This window comes from Saccopteryx leptura, chromosome 3 (genome assembly GCF_036850995.1).
Source record: "Saccopteryx leptura isolate mSacLep1 chromosome 3, mSacLep1_pri_phased_curated, whole genome shotgun sequence".
Classification (NCBI taxonomy): domain Eukaryota; kingdom Metazoa; phylum Chordata; class Mammalia; order Chiroptera; family Emballonuridae; genus Saccopteryx; species Saccopteryx leptura.
In genome coordinates, this window is record NC_089505.1 from 37,647,354 (window position 1) to 37,669,252 (window position 21,899).

At 40.2% G+C, this 21,899-nt stretch overlaps 1 protein-coding gene across 1 annotated transcript; it reads right to left on the reverse strand.

Annotated features, from left to right (window-relative positions):
• Nucleotides 1-138: 138 nt before the first annotated feature.
• Nucleotides 139-21,304, reverse strand: HINT3 (histidine triad nucleotide binding protein 3). Its single transcript, XM_066373302.1, has 5 exons — nt 21,000-21,304; nt 11,740-11,857; nt 5,799-5,868; nt 3,527-3,653; nt 139-529 (listed from the first exon to the last, which is right to left on the reverse strand). The coding sequence occupies exons 1-5, from the start codon at nt 21,198-21,200 to the stop codon at nt 497-499; spliced, it is 549 nt and encodes a 182-aa protein (XP_066229399.1). The 5' UTR covers nt 21,201-21,304; the 3' UTR covers nt 139-496.
• Nucleotides 21,305-21,899: the final 595 nt, after the last annotated feature.

A 21,899-nucleotide genomic window follows, 5' to 3' on the forward strand; every position in this document is an offset into this window, starting at 1 on the left:
ATATATACAATTCTTTCCATCAAGATCAGGGATCACAGTGAAACAAGGTACTGTTTACTTTGCAATTTTATGTGCAAAATCATAGAACTGTCAAGAGACAGTTAATTTGTTTTTCTCTTTCAAAAGACTCCAACAAAATACTCTCAATACCAGTTTATTCTTCATTATAAATGACTATAGTGAAAAATGAAAATATTTGAACTTTTAAAAAATACAGAGCCCTTCTTGATTAACAGAATTTGTTTTAATGGAATTTTATATATAGTATCTTATACCTTAGACAAGTAATCATTAAAACAGAGTAGTCAATGACAAAGTATTCACATAACTATATCACAGATCTCAGGAAACAGACATTCAGAAAAGATTTAAGGTTACTCAGTAACAGCCTTTTATAAAACCCAATAAACCCTACCATTGTAATTTGATTTAAAAGGGATCAAAATATTAGTTTATGTTGAGCCAAGATTAAGAAAATCTTCCACTGTTGTCATTTTCATGTTCTTAGTTTTTCAATCAAATAATCAGCCTGCAATTTAAAAAATATACTTTTTATTCCAGGTATCATAGCCAATGTGAAATAATTCCACTGGCATCTCTATTATAATAAACCACAGCAGACGAGCTGGATAATACATATTTAGTTCCTAAAAAATCTAACAAAAAAACCCCTAAACTATTGTAAAGGTATTCTACACTGTATATAAATAGGCATATTTTGTCCACATTGCATAGTTATTAAAAAGCTTAAGAAAATAACAATAAATATAATAATAAAGTTTTAAAATGTACATTAGACAGAAGAACCTTACATGCATATTATTAAATGAAAAAAGCCAATCTGAATTTGTACAATTCCAACTATATGAGATTCTGGAAGAGGCAAAACTGTGGAGATACTGAAAAGATCATTAGTTACCAGGGATTAGGGGAGAGGAACAGATGAATAGGCAGAGCACAGAGGGAGTTTTAGGGCAGTAAAACTATTCCGTATAATACTATAATAGTGGACACGTCTCATTCATTATACATTATCTAAACCAGTAGAATGTATTGTACAACACAGAGTGAACCCTAATGTAAACTATGGACTTTGGGTTATAATGATTTTTGAATATTATTTCATGGATTATAACAAATATATCACTATATTGTAGGTTGTCAATAGATTATGTGGGGAACGGGGGTATATGGGAGCTCTGTACTTTCCATTAAATTTTTCTGCGAACGTAAAACTGCCCTAAACAAATAAAATCTATTTAAAAATTAAAAGTAAACTAAAGTTTTCTAGTTGTATCATTTCAGATACTTTTCTCAATCATCTTATATATCTGGAACAATATATAAGAGATTTTGAAGTATACTTTATTATCTTTATCTTGATTTTCACAGCCTCATTTATATATTTACAGGTTTACCCTGACCTGTGGTGGCGCAGTGGATCAAGTGTTGATTTGGAATGCTCAGGTTGCAGGTTCAAAACCCTGGGCTTGCCTGGTCAAGGCACATATGGGAGTTGATGCTTCCTGTCCTCCCCCTCTTCTCTCTCTCTCTTTCTCTCTCTAAAATGTATAAATAAAATCTAAAAAAATAAACCTCTTTAATACACACACAGGTTTAAGAGTTCAGGTTCCCAGGTTGAAGCATTAACAAATCTTATAACTTTGTTCATTTGTTTTTTTCCAACTAAAATTTTATGTGACAAAATAGTATAAAAAGTTACAAAAATGAATGTTTTGTTTTTTAATTTTTTATTGCAGTAAAATACACAATTAAATTTGATATCTAAATCATGTTATTGAATACATAGTTCAATGGTATTAAGTGTATTCACACTGTTATGCAACCATCACTACCATCCATCTCCAAAGCTCTTTTAATCTTGCAAAATAGAAACTCTATATCCATGAAAAAAATGGATTAAAAAGTAACTTCCATCCTCTCCCTCCCACCATCATAGGCCCCAACAGCTGGCAATCACCATTCTACTTCCTGTCTCTAAGAGTCTGAGTATACTAGGTATCTCAGATAAGTGGAATCATATACTATTTGGCTTATTTCCCTAAGTACAATGTCTTTAAGGTTCATCCATACTGTAGCACAGGTCAGAATTCCCTCCCTTTTCTTCAAACTCATTTTTCAAATAGTGGACATATATTAGTTTCAAGTGTGCAACAGAGATTAAACATTTCTTTCTTTAATTATTTAATGACAGAGATAGAGACAGAGAGGCACAGATAGGGACAGACAGGAAAAGAGAGAGATCAGAAGCATCAATTCTCCACTGTGGCACCTTAGTTGTTCATTAATTGCTTTCTCTTATGTGCCTTGATGGGGGGGGGGGCTACAGCAGACTGAGTGACCCCTTGCTCAAGCCAGTGACCTTGGGCTCAAGCTGGTGAGCCTTGCTCAAAGCAGATGAGCCTGCGCTTAAGTCGGAGACCTTGGGGTTTCGAACCTGGGTCCTCCACGTCCCAGTCCAATGCTCTATCCATTGAGCCACCCCCTGGTCAGGCACACATTTATATATTTTAGGAAGTGTCCACCTCAAAGAGTCTAGTAGTCTTCTGACACTATACATAGTTATTACAATATTATTGACTATATTCCTATACAGTACTTTATATCCCCATGACTATTTTACAGAAATGTATTTTTAATTAATTTTTATTATAAAAGCATGTCTGATGTAGAAAATTAGAAATGCAAAGAAGAAAAAAAATTCTTTTTTTATCACATTGATATTTTAGAGACCACACCAACTGTTCTACAGTATCTCCCACAATTTTATTTCAAATACACACACACCCACACACACATTTCTTAAATTATTTTTAAATGAAAATATCTAGACAAATTGAAGAGAGGAATAATAAGTTTGAAATATAAAGTTTCTAGAAATTAGATGCTTTTTAATTTCTTATGTGTTATGACTATAATAATATGCATCAACTAATGGTAATTATTTAATCTGCAACTGAATTATTATTCAGATATAGCATCATGGACTCATAAAATAAGAAACTGGTTAATTACTAGTTAAGAAGCCCTGGAAGGAAGAGTCATTTAATAGTTAAGGTTCGACTGTGAGGCCACAGGTCTAGAACCAGCTGAATTCTATCACACCTTTGTCCTAGCAAAGCAGAATTTTGCAGTTATTTAGTTTGAAAGCTTCAACCTCAGATCTGGTAGTTGATACTACTGCTGCAGCATTTTTTTATGGAGTTTAAACTATCGAAAATTACAATAACTCAATTTTTACAATAATGTTGATATAAGCATAGAAGCTGCAAGTAACATTTACTGAGTACTTACTATTTTCAAGGTAAGCTGTAAGTGCTTTACACATAAATTATTTTATCAATTCTCTTATCAACCCTAGAGGCAGGTACTATTACCAAATGCAGGTTATATGTACCTATCTGTTAAAACAGATGATCAAGACTGTGAAAGCTGTTGCCAAGAAATGTAAAACTTCCAAAAAAAGACAAATATTTTTGTATGCTACTAGTATAACAACACTTACTGTGATAAACCAATAGGAATTCATTCTATAAACCAATCTTGAAAAGAAGCCAAACTGATCAACTGGGGCCAGAACATGAAGGTGCAAGTGGGAAATGGAACAGAATGGTGGCACATGGAAACCCATCCTATAGGAGAAAGGTAAGAGCTAATTAACAAATCAGTTCGAAAATAGTTTAACACTATTTTTTTCATGTTAAGACCCATAAATACTGAAGATATCCAAAAGAGATTACCAAAGGCAGATTTTCCACCAAACATGTCTTTTACTGTTTTTCTTTCTACAATTCAGAGTATTCACCCAGTTCCTCTTCTTTTCATGTTTAAGTGTGCAGTAGCATAAACTCTTCATCAAGGAAGGCCTTAACAGCATATCATGCGTTAGTATAACCTTCATGAATTCTGAGTTGGTATTTCGTCCTATAACTTTCAGTCTTTATCATATTAAGCTGCTTTAATTCTCCTAAGGTAAGCCTCTGCAATGAATCTGGTTTTTCAAAAATTACAGGACACTCAAGTATGGTTCCATTATTCCGGGACACGGCCAGTAGATGGTGTGCTTTCTCCTTTAATAAAAGCAGTAAATCATTTCCTTACCAATCAATATTTCAGTAGTGAAATTATTATATCATCATTAAAAAACTTTATCATCACTTAAGTTTCTGTTTAATATTGAAAAGTTAGATTATAATTATTCATACTATTTTGCTTTATGAAAACATTAAAGAATTCCTTTCACTAATAAAAAAATTTAAATATGATTGACTCTCTTAAAAATCAATTTACAGGCCCTGGCTGGTTGGCTCAGTGGAAAGAGCACCAGCCAGGCATGGGAACAACCCGGGTTTAATCCCGGGTCAGGGCACACATGAGAAGTGACCATCTGCTTCTCTTACCCTCCTCTCCCCATTCTCTCTCTCTTAACCTCTTGCAGCCAGTGGCTCTACTGGTTCAAACATCGGCCCCAGGCACTAAAGATGACTGGGCTGGTAGGAGTGTCAGCCTCAGGTGCTGAGGATAGCTCGAGTGATTCAAGCATCGGCTCCAGACAGGGGCTGCTGGGTGGATCCCAGTCAGGACACATGTGGGAGTCTGTCTTTCTCCCCTCCTCTTACTTAAAAAAAAATCTACTTATCATTTTGCAAGTTCACATATTCTAAGTGGAAGGAAAAGTGCTATATTGTATCAATACAGGACTAACAATGCAAGTCAGATATGCAACACATATTGAAAAGCTTCCACCAGTACCTAAAAAAGGAGACTCAGGTTTTCCCTCTGTGAAATATGAGTCATATAATGTAGAATTAAGTCATCTAAAAGCTAGAAGATTCCCTCAAACCTTTCATTTTAAAGATGGAGAAGCCAAAATCCAAAAGTGTAAGAGAGTTCCTAAATTCCTAATGTTCGGGAGTGACAGAGTTAGGATTTAGGCTTAGGGCTCTGGACTCCTGCTCCAGAGTCCATTCTCGTAACAAGCGAGCACTCCTATGACTGGGGAGGGATGTGCTGCATTTGGGGAAAGGCTATCCAATACCATATGTTCCTTGTCATTATCGCTACTGGGCAGTGCTTACCGGTTTTCAGAGGATTGTCACAGTCTCATCTGTGTCTACAAGTAGGCAGAGCAGCTATTATCTCGGAGAGCTCTATACACACAGTGCAAGCACAGTACACAGCAAGTAGCATGGATAGCATTAAAATTCCCGTCTCTCTGAATTCCAGTCCAGAGGTGTCAGAGCAGCCTCCACTATACCTGCCTTGGGACTACTCGGGTCACCCAAGGTATCAGAAATATTTTTAAAAGAAAAAAATCAGTTGCAAAATTGACCTATTTTGGACATTTGCTCAACCTTTAACAAATTCCAGAGTTTTGTCCAGCAGGCAACCAATTCAAAATAATTTCTTGCTGGAAGTATATAATAATGTATTTTAAAATCACATAAAATAAAATATTTTCTAAGGAAATTCAATTTACACACAATTTTATATGTACATATTGAACAAAGACACATGGACCTGTAACTATTTTACCTACACACTGCCTGAATATACTTGTCTTTGCAAACTGTAAGTGGTGATTCCTAGAAGATGTTGAGCTATGAGAGGAAGAAGGTTTTTAAATTAAATTTACACTACGAACAACCTATACACTCACTTTCAGGAAAACCATTTCAATTACGAAGTCTGCCATCTCTGCTTTCCTTTTCCACGAGGAAATAATATTTTAGAAAAACCAGCTGTGAATAATGGTTTCTATATGAAAATATACATACCTCACATTTTTGAAGTCAGTGAAATTATTCTTTTCAAGAATGGTTTTTCCAACAGTAACCATGTTCTCAACTATAAAACAGGAAAAAAACTATATAACACTAGAGACATTAAGTTCACTGAAGTGTTATTTAAAATAAATTTTTTATTTAATCATTTTAGAGAGGATGGGGGGGAGAGGGAGTGAGAAGGGGGAGGAGCAGGAAGCATCAACTCCCATATGTGCCTTGACCAGGCAACCCAGGGTTTTGAACCAGCAACCTCAGTGTTCCAGGTCGACGCTTTATCCACTGCGCCACCACAGGTCAGGCCTTCTTTTTAAAAAAAATAATTTTTTTTTATTCTGAAGTGTTATTAATCTTAACTCTTTGGGTCCTAGTCAGAATTGTATCAAAATAGGTAAACATTTAAAGACACATTCAATAGCTCTAAGTTACTGAGAAGTTTGCTTATAAACAACTGAAATGAAGGTTCAGCTTACAACTGAAATGAAGGTTCAGCTTATCACAAAAGACCACACACAGGCTAACTCTGAACGGCTCTTGAGGGTATATTATCAAGTGACTACTTAGGACATCTGATCCTACTGATGCCTAATTCTAATTATAAGGAGATCAAGTAATTAAAAATTGTTTGAATTAAGAAGAGCCTAAATTAGGGACGTCAGCCTGGCCTTGACTAGGTAATAGGTGTATAACTGTTCTGGGGTCCAAACCCTATGCCCTTGGCGTCTTCATCCTCTCAGTGCTTTATGAGCTTCAGATGGAATATTCCTCTCCTTTCGAAGAATTCTGGTAACCTGACATCTTCAAAGCACAATCACAAACTTTAGATTTCTTTTGTTTCTGAAGGGTGTAATTAACTGTTTAAAAGGGGTAGAAGTGAGAGAATTTACATAGTTGTTATGAGGCTGTAAATTTGTTGCTAACGTTTACTTCTCTAAATCAGGCTTGAAGCCAGGAGGCTGTGTGTGTGTGTGTGTGTGTGTGTGTGTGTGTGTGTGTGTGTGTGTGTGAGAGAGAAAGCCAGGAGGCTGCCAGACTTCCATGACAAGGCCAGTACTTCAAGCCAGAGTGTAATTGTTTTCTTTTAGGATACTACAAAGAGTGTGTGTGTGTGTGTGTGTGTGTGTGTGTGTTTTCTTTTAGGATACTACAAAGAGTGTGTGTGTGTGTGTGTGTGTGTGTGTGTGTTTTCTTTTAGGATACTACAAAGAGTGTGTGTGTGTGTGTGTGTGTGTGTGTGTGTGTGTGTGTGTGTGTAAGCCAGGAGGCTGCCAGACTTCCATGACAAGGCCAGTACTTCAAGCCAGAGTGTAATTGTTTTCTTTTAGGATACTACAAAGAGTGAGTGTGTGTGTGTGTGTGTGTGTGTGTGTGTGTGTGTGTGTGTGAAAGCCAGGAGGCTGCCAGACTTCCATGACAAGGCCAGTACTTCAAGCCAGAGTGTAATTGTTTTCTTTTAGGATACTACAAAGAGCCTGTGTGTGTGTGTGTGTGTGTGTGTGTGTGTGTGTAAGGCTGTTTTATCTTTTAATCCCTTTAAAACACATATATGACTGTTTAAAGCAATCATTTTAACGTTGTAGAGGCTCTAAAATATGTAGATAACATAATAAAGTATAGCAAAGTTTTGCACATTTTTTATGAAGTGAAACAATGTTAACTTAAATAAGCTATGATAATAACAGGATATGTATTTTAATCTCTCTAGAGAAACCACTTTAAAAGTGTGAAGAGGAATTCTTAAAAAGGCAATAGAGTCGGCCTAGCGTGCGGAGGACCCGGGTTCGATTCCCGGCCAGGGCACATAGGAGAAGCGCCCATTTGCTTCTCCACCCCTCCGCCGCGCTTTCCTCTCTGTCTCTCTCTTCCCCTCCCGCAGCCAAGGCTCCATTGGAGCAAAGATAGCCCGGGCGCTGGGGATGGCTCTGTGGCCTCTGCCTCAGGCGCTAGAGTGGCTCTGGTCGCAATATGGCGACGCCCAGGATGGGCAGAGCATCGCCCCCTGGTGGGCAGAGCGTCGCCCCTGGTGGGCGTGCCGGGTGGATCCCGGTCGGGCGCATGCGGGAGTCTGTCTGACTGTCTCTCCCTGTTTCCAGCTTCAGAAAAATGGAAAAAAAAAAAAAATTAAAAAAAAAAAAAAAAAAAAAAGGCAATAGAGCCTGACCAGGCAGTGGTGCAGTGGATAGAGCATCAGACTGGGATGCAGAGGACCCAGGTTAGAGACCCCAAGGTCGCCAGCTTGAATGCGGGCTCATCTGGTTTGAGCAAAAGCTCACCAACTTGGACCCAAGGTCGCTAGCTTGAGCAAGGGGTTACTCGGTCTGCTGAAGGCCCGCGGTCAAGGCACATATGAGAAAGCAATCAGTGAACAACTAAGGTGTCGCAATGAAAAACTGATGATTGATGCTTCTCATCTCTCTCCGTTCCTGTCTGTCTGTCCCTGTCGATCCCTCTCTCTGACTCTCTCTCTATCCCTGTAAAAAAAAAAGGGGGGGAATAGATGAAGCAAAATACTAAAAAAAAAAAAAGGGGGGGAGGGATTCTCAACTACACGAAGGCAGGAAAGAAGAAATGGCAACAGAAAAACAAATGGGGCAAAGAGAAAACAAATCGCACAATGGTAGACCTAAATCCAACTATGTCAATGGTTACATTAAATGCTTAGGAACTAAGAACTCTAAGTAAAAGACATTTTCATACCACATTAAAAAAATAAGTAAAGACTCAACTACATTGCCATTTTCAAGTCTTTAAATACAAATATTCAATTTGGTTGAAAGGATAGAAAATGATAACCAGTGTAAACAGTAAGTAATAAGAAAGTTGGAGTAGATAAATTAATACCATACAAACTAGACTCAATAAGTATTTCTAGAGATAAAGAGAAACATTTTATAATGATAAAAAGACTCAACAGAGAGAAAATAACAATTATAAGTATGTTCTCACTTAAAATCAGATCCAAAATACATGGAAGCAAAAACCTATTGTCTCTTTCCTTTGTCAATGATATCTACTCTTCATTATTTTTCTCTTTACACAATGGTACCTTGACACACGAGTTTAATTCATTTCATGGCCGAGCTCATGACTCAATTTGCTCATGTGTCAAATCGAATTTCCCCATTTAAATTAATGGGAATGCAATTAGTCTATTCTAGTCCCCCAAAACCACATGAATTTTTTGTTTTATATGCTTTTAAATAAGAAAATGTACTTTATAAATAACAAATACACACACACACACACATATATATATATATACATAATAAGAGAGAATGTAAAGAAATAAACTGGTTTATGAAGTATATTTACCTTCAAGGTCAGGCGAAGATGCTGGCAAAGGGGGGATACATTTGCATAACAATGGCCCTTCCCAAGCAGGAAGGTAATTAGCAATTTCACAGACAGCTGCCCAGTGCCATTTTTAACAATAAAAGTGAAGAAACTCAGAAAATACAAATATTTGCCCAACAATCATCATTTATTTCCTTCACTGACTTTTGGCTTTTTCGCCATACTTACCTCACTTTCTCTTAGAGGCCGTTTCAACAAATACCTTTACATGGAAGTTTGTTTCTTCCTCCCTTCCAGAACGTTCGGCAGGCTATCTAGCGGAAGCTCGTGATTCAAATATCCATTTGTGACTTAAAGCAAAAAATCTCGCAAGTGACTGCTCCTCTCTAATTACTCATGATTTAAAGTGCTCATGCGTCAAGGTACCACTGTACTTATTTGGGTCTGATTTGCTTGCCTCTTTCTAGCATGCTAAAGTGAAAACTTAGGTGACTCATTTTAAACCTTTTCTAATATGAGCATTTAAAGCTATAAATTTCCCTCTAGGCACAGCTCTAGCTTCATTCCATGAATTACGGTATATTGTATTTTTGTTACGAATCAATCCAAAATTTTGACTTCTCTGACCTTTTTATTTAGAAGTTATTCAAAAGAATGTTAATTTAAAAGTATTTAGTCCAAGGATAAATTTTTAATTTCATTGTCACCAGAGAAGATTTAAATGATCTGAAATATATTTAGACATGTTTTATTGCCCAAAACATGCTCTATCTTGGTGAACATGTGCTCTTAACAAAATGTGTGTCCTATATATAATTAGGTGGAGTTCTAAAAATGTCAATTATAGTCACAAAGCTTAATAGTGTTATTGAGCTCTTCCATATGCTTACTGGTTTTCCAACTTTATAAAAAATATTAATTGCAAGAACTTAAAAATATTAATTTTAAGAACTTCCAAAATATTAATTGCAAGAACTTAAAAATACTTATTATGGAGATATTCAAATGTACACAAAATCAGAAAGAACAGCATAAGTATAATAAAATCTCAAGTACCCACCATGCTGCTTCAAAATTAATAACATTTGATTTGCAACAGTTATAAAAATTTTAATAAAAAAATAGAAGTACTAGAAAAAAAATTTCTCCCTCTTTAAGAAAAAAAAACAGTATAAAAAGAAGTATAAAAGTATATCAGTACTTAAGGCTATGGTGGTGGCTGTTGCCAGGTAGTAATATTACATGCATTCTGGCCTCCATCTGTTGGAATGAGTGTGAAATGTATTGACAGAACTACAGATGACTAAGGGGAAAAACTGGTAATTCAGTAGTCTAAATACTAATGAACTACACATTGAGGTTTTCTATCAAAGAGGTTTCACTTTTAAACATCCAGCCCAATTTATCTATCTTGGTAGCTACCTGAAAGTATGGAGCAAACTAACCTCAAATACTGGTGACAAAGGCTATCAAAGCAGTTTGGAAATGAACTTAGAAATATCTCAGTAAATGATAACTGAGAAGTCACAGAAATCATAAGTATAAAAATACAGGATAATCCTGTAAAAGACAAAATTCAGAACCTCCTTTCAGAGGCTAAAAGTTCACACTACAATCTCATCTACACAAAAAACTACAAAGCAGGTACCAACATGGTCTCACTCCCAGGCACTATGAGCTCATATGCTACATCACCTATCTGTATGTAATTTTTCATGGCACCTTTCATTTTCAGGGTCAAGAAAAGCCACCATTTAAAAAACGTAAAAAGCATTATCTTTCAGAGCAGGGTCCCCAAACTTTTTACACAGGGGGCCAGTTCACTGTCTCTCAGACCGTTGGAGGGCCGGACTATAAAAAAAAACTATGAACAAATCCCTATGCACACTGCACATATCTTATTTTAAAGTAAAAAAACAAAACGGGAACAAATACAATATTTAAAATAAAGAACAAGTAAATTTAAATCAACAAACTGACCAATATTTCAATGGGAACTATGCTCCTCTCACTGACCACCAATGAAAGAGGTACCCTTCCAGAAGTGTGGCGGGGGCCAGATAAATGGCCTAAGGGGGCCGCATGTGGCCCGTGGGCCGTAGTTTGGGGACCCCTGTTTTAGAGAGTTTAAAGAGTAAATAAATCATGAGAAGGCAAGGTTCTTTGGAAAAGACAATAATGCTGGGAGAAAAAGAAGACAGCAGGAAGAGGGGAAGACCCAATATGAGCTGGACCGACTCCACAACAGCCATGTGCAGGAGTCCATAGGAGCTGAGCAGGGCTGCCGAGGACAGGACCCTGTCATTCAGAGGGTCTCCTGGAGTCAGAGCCAACTCAGTGGAATGTAAGAACAACATATCTGGGATTTACTTCAAACCCACTGTGGGAGAAGATTAACAGATGAGGAAAGATTGGCCATGAGTTAATAAATGTTGAAGCTGGGTGATAAATATAATACATGGAGATTATACTATTTTCTTTATTTTTGTATATATTTAAAATTTTTCATAATGAAAGTTTCAAAAAGTCATACTGCTCCTTTTCATAACACCTGATTAGACGTTTTCTTTTTAATTGCCATTGCTATAATTGATGCCAATTTAAGATGATAGAACCACGAAGAATTCTGTCATCAGCTTACCAAGTTCTATTTGCTCTTTCTTTAGATCTCTGCAGGTTCCAACATGCTTCTTCGGCACCACAAGATAATGATGAGGTGCTGCTGGTTTGATATCTTTGAAGCAAACTAGGTCTTCATTCTAAAGGAAAAAAAACAAAAACATCGTTTGTTAGTGAATTTTTAAAAAGAATTACCGAATGCTATTCTGGCATGTCTTAAATATCATAAATCTCAGTCTGATATGAAAATGGTAGTTCTGTTACAACTAAGGTCCACTGGGCAATTTTGTGATTATGAATTCAGTACATAAAGACAAGCTTTAGCTTACTTCATGAGATGCTTATTTATTCCAGAGAATAAAAAGACTTATATAAAGTTAATTTCAGAAAAACAATTATGAATAAAGTTCATTAAAACTTCATTATCAACACTCTAGAAAGTTTTCTTTTTAATTATTATTATTTCACTGTATATTTCTCCATCTCTACCCTAAGGTGTGATATGTACTTTTAGAGGTGTGACTACAGAATCATAGTAAAATTGATGAATACTTTTTTACATTTAATTTCTTTCCAAAGCAGCATACTCTTCAATATTAACAAGAACATCACCTAGCATCTACATATCCAGAGGTTACATTTTAAATGTTTTTTACAGCCATTAGGTACAAATACCTTTTCTTTCTGTTTACTTGCCACTTTACAGCATTAAAAGGCCTCTGAGGTCCTGACCAGGTAGCTCAGAGCATTATCCTGTTACACCAAGGTTGTGGATTCAATACCCAGTGAGGGCAAATACAAGAATCAACCAATGAATGAATAAATAAGTGGAACAACAGATTGATGCTTCTCTATTTCTGTCTCTCTAACTCTAAAAAAAAAGCCTTTGAAATGTTCAAATTCCGCATTATAGTACTACATTATGTGCCCAGTGCATTATATCAGTTTTCTGGTTTACATAGTCCATACGGTAATGTAAAGAAAAAAGCAAAGGAAACAAAAAAGGGAGTTTTCCAATCTATTAACATTTGAGTTTCAAGTTTTTCCAAGAGAAAAATATATATTCCCTAAATAACCTTATTCAATATCTTATAAAAAAAAATTAGCCAAAATTAAATAAAAACCGGTATCAATAAGCAGAGGTTCCCTCTGGAAAATTCCCACAATACAACGTAGTTCATCAGTTCTCCATTTCAGGATCCAAAATTCAATCTGAATGAGGCCCCATACTCATGCTAGTAATCTTGGTTTCAATGAGAATAATGGTGAAAGGTAATTCTATATATTACATCATTAGTGTCCTTATCACTGTCCATACTGCTCATATCCGCTTCGGGTGACTGACAAGTTGTGGTGAGAATGACAATTTTTGTCTACTATAGCTCCCACTAGAGCCATAACTGAAAAGAAAAGTGGCAAAAACAAGGTATTAGGTAATCCCTTCCTATATTATATTAAGACTTCTATTACATACCCACAAGCTGGCAACCCCACACTCAATCTGGGGACCCCATGCTCAAGCTGGCAACCCCTTGCTCAGGCTGGTGACCCTGTGCTCAAGCTGGCAACCCCTTGCTCAGGCTGGTGACCCTGCACTCAAGCTGGATGAGCCCGTGCTCTCAAGCCAATGTCTTCGAGACTTCAACCTGGGACCTCACCATCCCAGGCCAACGCCCTATCCACTGCGCCACCACCGGTCAGGAAAAAAACATATTTTAAATGTTTCTTATGAGGGAAGAAGAACAGAGTAGAGATGACAAGAATAGAAACTAGATTTTTCTGAATGTACTTTGCTTCACAATTTTGACTTTAAAATATTAAAAATTTAACATACATTTCTGGATTAAAAAAAATAATAGGTGATCCATACAAATTGAAAGCAAAAAGAAACAAATGAACCTAACTGTATGTCATGTTGGTAGCATAACCACACAAAGGAAAGGTGATGTCAAGTGACTTTAAAATACAAAATTTTGATTATCCATCCCTAATGACACACACTGAAAGAGAATTTTTTTATTTGCTGCTTTCAATTCAAATCACAACAAGCTTCTCAAAGTGAGGGACATGCCATATTTATCTTTGAATTCTAAGTGAACAGCACATACTAAGCCTGCAAAACTGTTGAATAAATAAATGACAGTTGCTTAAACAGAAAGATGAAGCTACCAACACCCCTCCTCTATGCCTTAAAAGTACACGGTGTCACTAGGCTTTCAGATACTTTCCAGTAAGAGAGAAGGCTTTTGCATGATCTTTTAGTCTGTCTTTGCAAAACACCTTCTTTAAGTTGGAATTATGGCCATTATTTAATTAGAACAGTCTTCTCAACCTTTCCTCATTATTGCCCCCCCTAAGGCATGATTTTTTTCCCTAATTCCCCCCCCCATCCCATGATATTTTAATATCACAGCTATATTATATATCTACAGGGGTATACCCTGTACAATATAGCTATACTTTATATAAATAAAGAATAAACATTTGTCTGCCTCTTTTCCTGCCCCAGACAAGTACATCAATTTTTACCCTTCTTGAAAACTCATGAATTAGACAAACAGCTAGTCTATCTTGACTTCATTATCAGCACTGAATCTAACTATCTGGGCTAAGCATCAACTTAAATACAACAAATAAACTGTGGTGAAGAACGTAGTTGGCATACTACCTCCACTGCAAATAACTCTGTATTATAGAAACTAAATAAGCTAAAAAATCCCAGAAGGAATTCAGATCTTGCCAAGTAGATGTACTTAGGATGCAGGTGCTTTAAAAAGCTAACCAGTCCAACACAGTCTTTCTCTCTTCCCCTCCCGCAGCCATGGTTCAACTGGTTGATTGGTCAAGCGCATCAGCCCCAGGCACTGAGGATGCTAAAAAAAAGCTCAGTTGCAAGCCTGGCCCCAGATGGGGGCTGCCAGGTAGATCCTGGTGGGGGCGCAAACAGGAGTCTGTCTATTTCCTCTCCTCTCACTTGGAAAAAGAAGAGAGAGGGGAAAAAAAGCTGACCTGAAGCAAAGGTAGCTGTCGCTTCTGCTAGTTCCAGCTCTCTAAGACTACAGAGACAGTTTCTCCCTCCCCCCCCCCCCCCCCACCCCGCCGCCCATTCCAACGTCTAGTTACTAGCTTCCTCGGAGAGTCTAGTTACTAGCTTCCTCAAAGAGAAGAGACAGGCATGAGCCATTTTCTGGTATCAGCATGGACCAGCAGTGTGGACCCGGCAGATGCAGCATAGCTCTGAAGCAGTGCTGTTTCTCAAAGGAGACTACAAATATGTATGTGCCCTTGTGATTGTGGATGCTGCAACACAGGGGGTCCAGACCTGGTAAAACAGTCCAGTATTGTTGCAAGATCCCAAAGAAAGCACAAGGAGGGCTAGATGGAGTGGACATAGCCTTTATTACTTACATATAGGGGCAGCACCAATGGCGCAGGTTGGTGAAAGTTCTGCACCCACTGGGTGGGGTCACAGTTTAAATAGCTAAGCCCTGGGCATCAGGCAAAACTCTGTTTCCGTGCAAGCAAGCAGGTAAACCAGGGTAGGGGTGGGGGAAGGGTATGTGCCACTCTGTGTTCTTTCTCCTTGATACATACCTGGTGACTCAGTTCCATTGTTCTTAGTAAAACCTTAGTTACAGTTTTACTACCCTCTATCCTATGGCTCACAGCCGGTATCTGCCACCATGGCAACATGTAATGGGGGAGGGGAAAGGGCCATGTCCAGCAACTATGCTACTGACATTTAAAACCCAGAGGTCTTGACCTGTGGTGGCGCAGTGGATAAAGCGTCGACCTGGAAATGCTGAGGTTGCCGGTTTGAAACCCTGGGCTTGCCTGGTCAAGGCACATATGGGAGTTGATGCTTCCAGCTCCTCCCCCCTTCTCTCTTTCTGTTTCTCCTCTCTCTCTCTCTCTCTCTCTCTCTCTCTCTCTCTCTTTCTCTCTCTCTCTCTCTTCCTCTCCTCTCTAAAATGAATTTAAAAACCCAGAGGTCAGTGACATGAAGCTTCCTGCAATAGACAGAATAGGTAGAACCCAGCACAACACAGTCCAACCAAAAATGCCAATAGTACTGCTGTTGGAAAAACCACTCAAAAGTGGCAGTAACCCCGTTTCCTCTTGTCTGAATCACACCTCCAGAGAATGGTCATGAACCCGGTTCCGCGGGCAGTCCTGACTGCAGCAGGGAAGACAGCTCCCAGTGGGCCAGCTCTGCAGTGCTGTTCTGGGTGGCGCTCTCAGAGGCTTTTCTAGAACCTGCTCCTCAGCCTGGCAATGACATTTTTAAAGCAAATATCTGTCTAGAGCAAATCAATTTCTGCTTAAAATAGAGTATTTTTTCTTTCCTTCAACTGAGCCCTGACTGGTATGTAAAGCAAATAAAAAGAAATAACATTTGAAAGAACACTTGAATACCATGCCTTCTGAGGTGTAGGGCAATTTTGATTCAAGAAGGGGGAGAACATTCAAGTTAAACTAGTATTTCCTCATTATGGTCTCAAACGAAGTGCAAATAAACATCTAGCCCAGTGTTTCTTGGGCAGTTTTTCATTATTGCCCCATATTAGGACATTTTTAAGTCTCCCCCTCCCCCATCATACCCCATGGCATTTTATTACCACAGATATACTCATTGTCTGCTTATATGCTCAACATATAGCTTTGCCTCATACATAAAAAGAGTAAGATATTGCCCTCCAAGAACCAATACTCACCCCTGGAGAGTGACAGCTCCCTCACTGAGAACGCATACTCTGGCCTTTGCTTAAGCTTTAATTCTTCACTACACGACAAGGAAAACACCATACAGAGGTTACAGGCTGAGGACTCTTCTCTAGCTAACCACAGTGATGCTGGTAACTCAAATTATTCCGACTCAAATTCTCTTCTCTGCACTTTAGTATATTACCTTACATTATATAAACCCAACAATTTCCAAATGTTTATGACAAATATATTATTAATACAATGTAAAACATACAAATTAAATATTAGGTGACTATTCACTTCACTCTTACATATCAAATCATCTTAGATTCGATGTGAAAAAGATACAAAACTTTTTGGAGCACTCCGCACACGTATGTGCATATGCTGTATTAATGGACTACTCATGGATTCATCCTGTGCCCCCTAGTCAGGGTATAAATTAGTTAAAAATATTTACTGTGTCTATTTCCTCTATAAAAATGTCCCCCAAGTCTTCATATAATTTACTCTGAGAATGTTTCTCTTTTTTTTTTTATAAATTTTTTTTTTTTTTTACAGAGAGAGAGAGTCAGAGAAAGGGATAGACAGGGACAGACAGACAGGAACGGAGAGAGATGAGAAGCACCAATCATTAGTTTTTCATTGCGCATTGCAACACCTTAGTTGTTCATTGATTGCCTTCTCATACGTGCCTTGACCGTGGGCCTTCAGCAGACCAAGTAACCCCTTGCTCAAGCCAGCGATCTTGGGCTCAAGCTGGTGAGCTTTTGCTCAAACCAGATGAGCCCACGCTCAAGCTGGCGACCTCGGGGTCTCGAACCTGGGTCTTCCGCATCCCAGTCCGATGCTCCATCCACTGCGCCACCGCCTGGTCAGGCTGAGAATGTTTCTAACAAAGAAAAAAATGCTCATCCCACCCCCTCTACATGACTATTTTTAGACAAAGCTTTCCACAACTACTAGTATTAATTTTCTATTTGTTTTCTTCAACACTGGTACCAGAGTGTACAAAATTTAAAAGCAGTTTCTAGGAATTGAAGCAGTATTGAACTCTGCAAAGTTAACAAACTCACTTTCCCTCTTGCTAACCTAACTTCATACTTAGTAAAATAAAGAGTCAGTGACGAGGCAGAGCGGGGCCCCTTCTGACGCTGTGGATCGGTCCAGCAGAGCCTACCTTGCAGGCAGCCAGCTGACATTCCTGTTCTTTCTCCCTGTCAGCCGCCCCTATCTCCACTTCCTTCCCCTACTCAGCAGAGACTTCAGTCTACCACTTCGGCCAACCTTAGCCAAACAGTCTTAGCTTTGTCCCACTGCATTTCCATAACACCCACATGGCCACGCCACAATCCTGGGTCAACACAACTTCCAGCTTACATGAAACCAGACTTAGCCTGCAGCTGAGAGGATTAAAAAAAAAAATCACAGTTGAACAGACATTATATTATATATACAATGTACTCAACCTTAGCTGACCCTCATCACTATACAACAATCCTTCTCGGTCCCAATCCTCCTTCCTGGCCTCCAGAGAAGCTTCTTCAAACTTTTTACTTCTTAATAACCAGGTAATTTGCTCCTTCAAGCCTTCACTCAAATGCCATCTTCTTCACATAGCTTTTCCTGATGAATATTTAAAAACTGCATATCTTCCTCTTGTATTTTTCACCACCTAATAAACTATGTGTTTTACTTGGTATTTTGCTTACTGATTATCGCCTGTGCTCATGAAGACAGAGATTTCTGCACGTTTTGTTAAGTGCTGTATCCCACTGCCTCCAACAGTTCCCAAGCAGAGAAGGTGCTCATTCACATACTGAGTCTAGAATAAGTGACTGAGTTTTCTCTTTCTCAGGGACAAAGCTCTCGTTTTAAACCTCTCTCCACTGGCATCTGCCCATCAGGATTTACATATGCCAAAGTCTTCACTGCTTTGAAAAGCTTTCTCTCAACTCCAACTCCTCCTGCAGTTATCACTCCTTTCCTTCCTTCCCAAGACTGCCAAACTTCCTTCACAAGTTGTCTATAGTTGCTCTCTTCAATTTGTTCAGCCCCAGGTTCTTCACAATCAACTATCATCTGCCTTCCGTCTCACTACTGCACTGCAACTGTGCACCTAGAGGCGAATGACCATCACTTTGGGGACAACACTAGTTCTAATCTAACTTGGCCTCTCCACAAACAAGCAGGACAGTCACCTAACCCAGACCTGAGAACTAGAGAAGCTGACACAGCTGCCAATTCCTTTGGTCTTGACATACTCCCTTCTCTGAGCTTTCCTACTTTTCCTTCTATTTCTTTGTTCTTTCTCTGTCCCATTTTCAGGTCCTTTTTCTCTGCCTCTCTCTTATAATGTCAGTGTTTTGTTTTTGTTGTTTTGTTTTGCGAAAGAGACAGACCAACAGACAGGAAGGGAGAGAGGTGAAAAGAATCAACTCATAGTTGTAGCACTTTAGTTGTTCATTGACTGCTTCTCATATGTGCTTTGACCGGGGGATTCCAGCCGAGCTGATGACCCCTACTCAAGCCAGTGACGTTGGGCTAAAGCCAGTGACCATGCCAATGAGCCTGCGCTTAAGCTGGTGAGCCTGCACTCAAGCCAGCAACCTGGGGGTTTTCAGCCTGGGACTTCGATGTCCCAGGTTGACACTCTTATCGACTGCATCACCACCTGGTCAGGTAATGTCAGTGTTCTTTAGGATTCTCGGTAGGTCCTCCTTCACTTCTTACTCTATATCTCTATCCTGGGTCATCTCCTCAATTTCCATCTATAAACTAGCAGTTCCTATAATCTGGCTACAAATCCAAATTTCTAGAGTGCCAAACTATCTAACCATTTGCTGAACATCTCTACTTAGATACCTCACACTCACCTCAAACACCACACTCCCGAAACTGAATTCATCACTCTGATACTTCCCACCACTCACCTGGCCATCTGCTCTCCTCCTATATTCCCAGTCTTAGTGAAATAGAACCAGGACTACCAGTTACTCCTAGCCAGAAATCTAGAAATCATCCCTGACTTCCCCCTTTCTCTGCCTCCTCTCCTACATCAGAATCAGGGTTTCTCAGCCCAGGCACTATTGACATTTTGGGGGCTAGATAATTCTTTGTTGCAGGAGGCTGTCCTGTGCATTGTATAATACTAGCAAACTTGGCCTCTACCCATTAGGTTACAGCAGTCCTCCCTGACCCCACAACTGTTACTATCAAGTGTCTCAAGGCATTGCCAAAAGTCCCCTGGGGAACAACTGCCCTAATCTATTGTACATCCATCAGTAAGCCCTGTTTTACCTCCGAAATATCTTTAAATTGATCCACTTTTCTTCATCCCCACTACCACGTTCTTATTTCAGCCCATCATCAGGCTGGGTTACTTCAACAGACTCTTAACAGATCTCCTTGCCTCTAGATTGGTCTCTACAGAATGGTTCCAGAATGATCTTTCAAAAATCAAACCCCTTCCTCCAACCCAATATTAAATAAACACTGTGAAGCTTCCTTTCATTCTTCAGATAAAAATAAAATTCCATGAAATTAATTACAACACCTTTAAATAGTCCTTTATCTCTCCTGCCTCATCTTTCATCTCAAACTCTATACTCCACAGTTAGACTGAATTTCTGTCAGTTCTCCTATGGCACAAAATGAACCTCTGGAGGCGATTTCTACCCAGGACACTATTTTCTCGCCTGGTCAGCTCCCACTTCACGTCTCACTTTTCTGGAAAGAATTTCCCGGACCCTTTAAATCTGGGTTCGGCGTCCCTCCCACAGGCTTGCAAAATACTGCAGGCGGTGAAATCATCTCACAGGAGCACCGGGCAGGGTGACCAGCTGCCTCCTCTATCGGTATTCATTCCACCCTTTAAACTATAAAATCTGGACACCGACTATCGTTTACTTACCACTGAATCTCCACCACTAATTTGAATGAATGAATGACTAACTATACAAAGAAAATCTTTGGTTTCTCAAAAGATTGTTTTTTTAAAGACAAGTAGAACCGACAGAAGAAAGCGTGTATCCGATATCCGTCCTTAAATACCTGGGCCAACACTTTGTGGTCTTAACAGGTGCACGCACTACAACCGACAGTGCTTCTAGGAACTGGACCCTGCAGTGGGAACCGGGGCCCCGGGTACCACTGTGACCGTAGATCTACTCCCCCCGGCCTATTTTCTATCAATCTAACAACAACACAAAAAGCATTTTTCACAATTGCTATTCTCAATTTGCTCCCAGTTTTCGCCTCGGTATCAGCATTTGAATGTGCAGAATGGAAAAGCAGTGTTTAGAAAGGCGGGGGTGGGGGGCGGTCTGTTACAAAAAAACAAAGGCCATAAGTGCGATTTTCTGCCAAACACTCGGGTCCCCGCGGGGCCAGGCCCCAGTGCCCCGCTTCGTCACTCCGCGTCCCGGGCTCGGCGCAGAGCGCTGGAGGCGCGCCCGCCCGGAGGAAGGCGGCCGGCCACCGACACGGCCCAGGCCACCCGGCGCCCCCAGCGCCTCCCGCCCCAGGAGCTCGGGGACGGCCGGGTCCCCACGCCGGCCGCTCGAAGCCGCCCACCTCGCAATGCAGGAGTTCGGTGCCCGGTTCCTGCCGCCGCGCAATCCGGCAGAACACGCACTTGCTATTGTAGTCTTCGGGCGCCGGTGACTTCGGGGCGACCCCGGAGGAGTCCGATGAAGACACCGTCGGCTCCGCCATCGCTGCTGCCTTAGCGCCGGGATCTGACTCCGCGCTACAGCGCGCCTGCTCGTCAGCCATCGCCCCCGCCCCCGCGGCCCGGAGCCTCGGCTTCTCCGGGACTGCCGGCCCGACACCGAGTCCGCTCCAGCACCTCGCGGCTTTACCTCGAGGCGTCGCCCTCGCGTGGCGCTGGGCGGAGCCGAGTTGGGCGCACGCGCCGACCTGGCGGACGCTAGCGGGAGGGCGACGCGGTGCTGGGCCTCAAAGCCAGGGGCTGGCCTGCAAGCCTGCGGCCACGAGGGGGCGCGCGAGCACGCGCAGGGCCCTACCGGGAGGAGCCAGAGGCGCAGAGGAGGTGCCCCGCCCGCCGTGTCTCGTTGGTACTGATGCACGACGTCCTCCAAGACGCAGGAGCACGCCCCGCGTCGCGGTGACATCACCAGCGCGCCCTAACGTCCCGCCAGACGAGACCTGTTCTCTCCCCAAATCCTGTGATGTGGGAGGGTCTGCGAGTGTATTACGCTGCCGTAAAAGACAAAGGATTTTAAAAAGTGGTAGGTCTTAAGAGAAGAAACAAAATTTCTAGAGCTTTCTTTGCAACACAGACCATGTTTGATGCTTTTGCATGCATTTTCAGCCCGGTAAGTGTAGGTGCTTAAGATGAAAATGCGCAAAACTGGACCTCACGCCTGCTTTCTTTTTGTTAACAGCGTCAGCTAGGTCAAAATAGCGGCCTTTGTCTCACACTCCTCATGCACAGGTAATGCAAAGTCCTGT

Coding starts and splice junctions, on each gene's coding strand:
- HINT3 (XM_066373302.1), bottom strand. CDS start 21,200: ATGGCTGACGAGCAGGCGCGCTGTAGCGCGGAGTCAGATCCCGGCGCT. Junction 11,858..20,999: donor CCGAACTCCTGCATTGCGAG/GTGGGCGGCTTC, acceptor TTTTTCCTTTAG/AATGAAGACCTAGTTTGCTT. Junction 5,869..11,739: donor GAAAGAGCAAATAGAACTTG/GTAAGCTGATGA, acceptor CCTGTTTTATAG/TTGAGAACATGGTTACTGTT.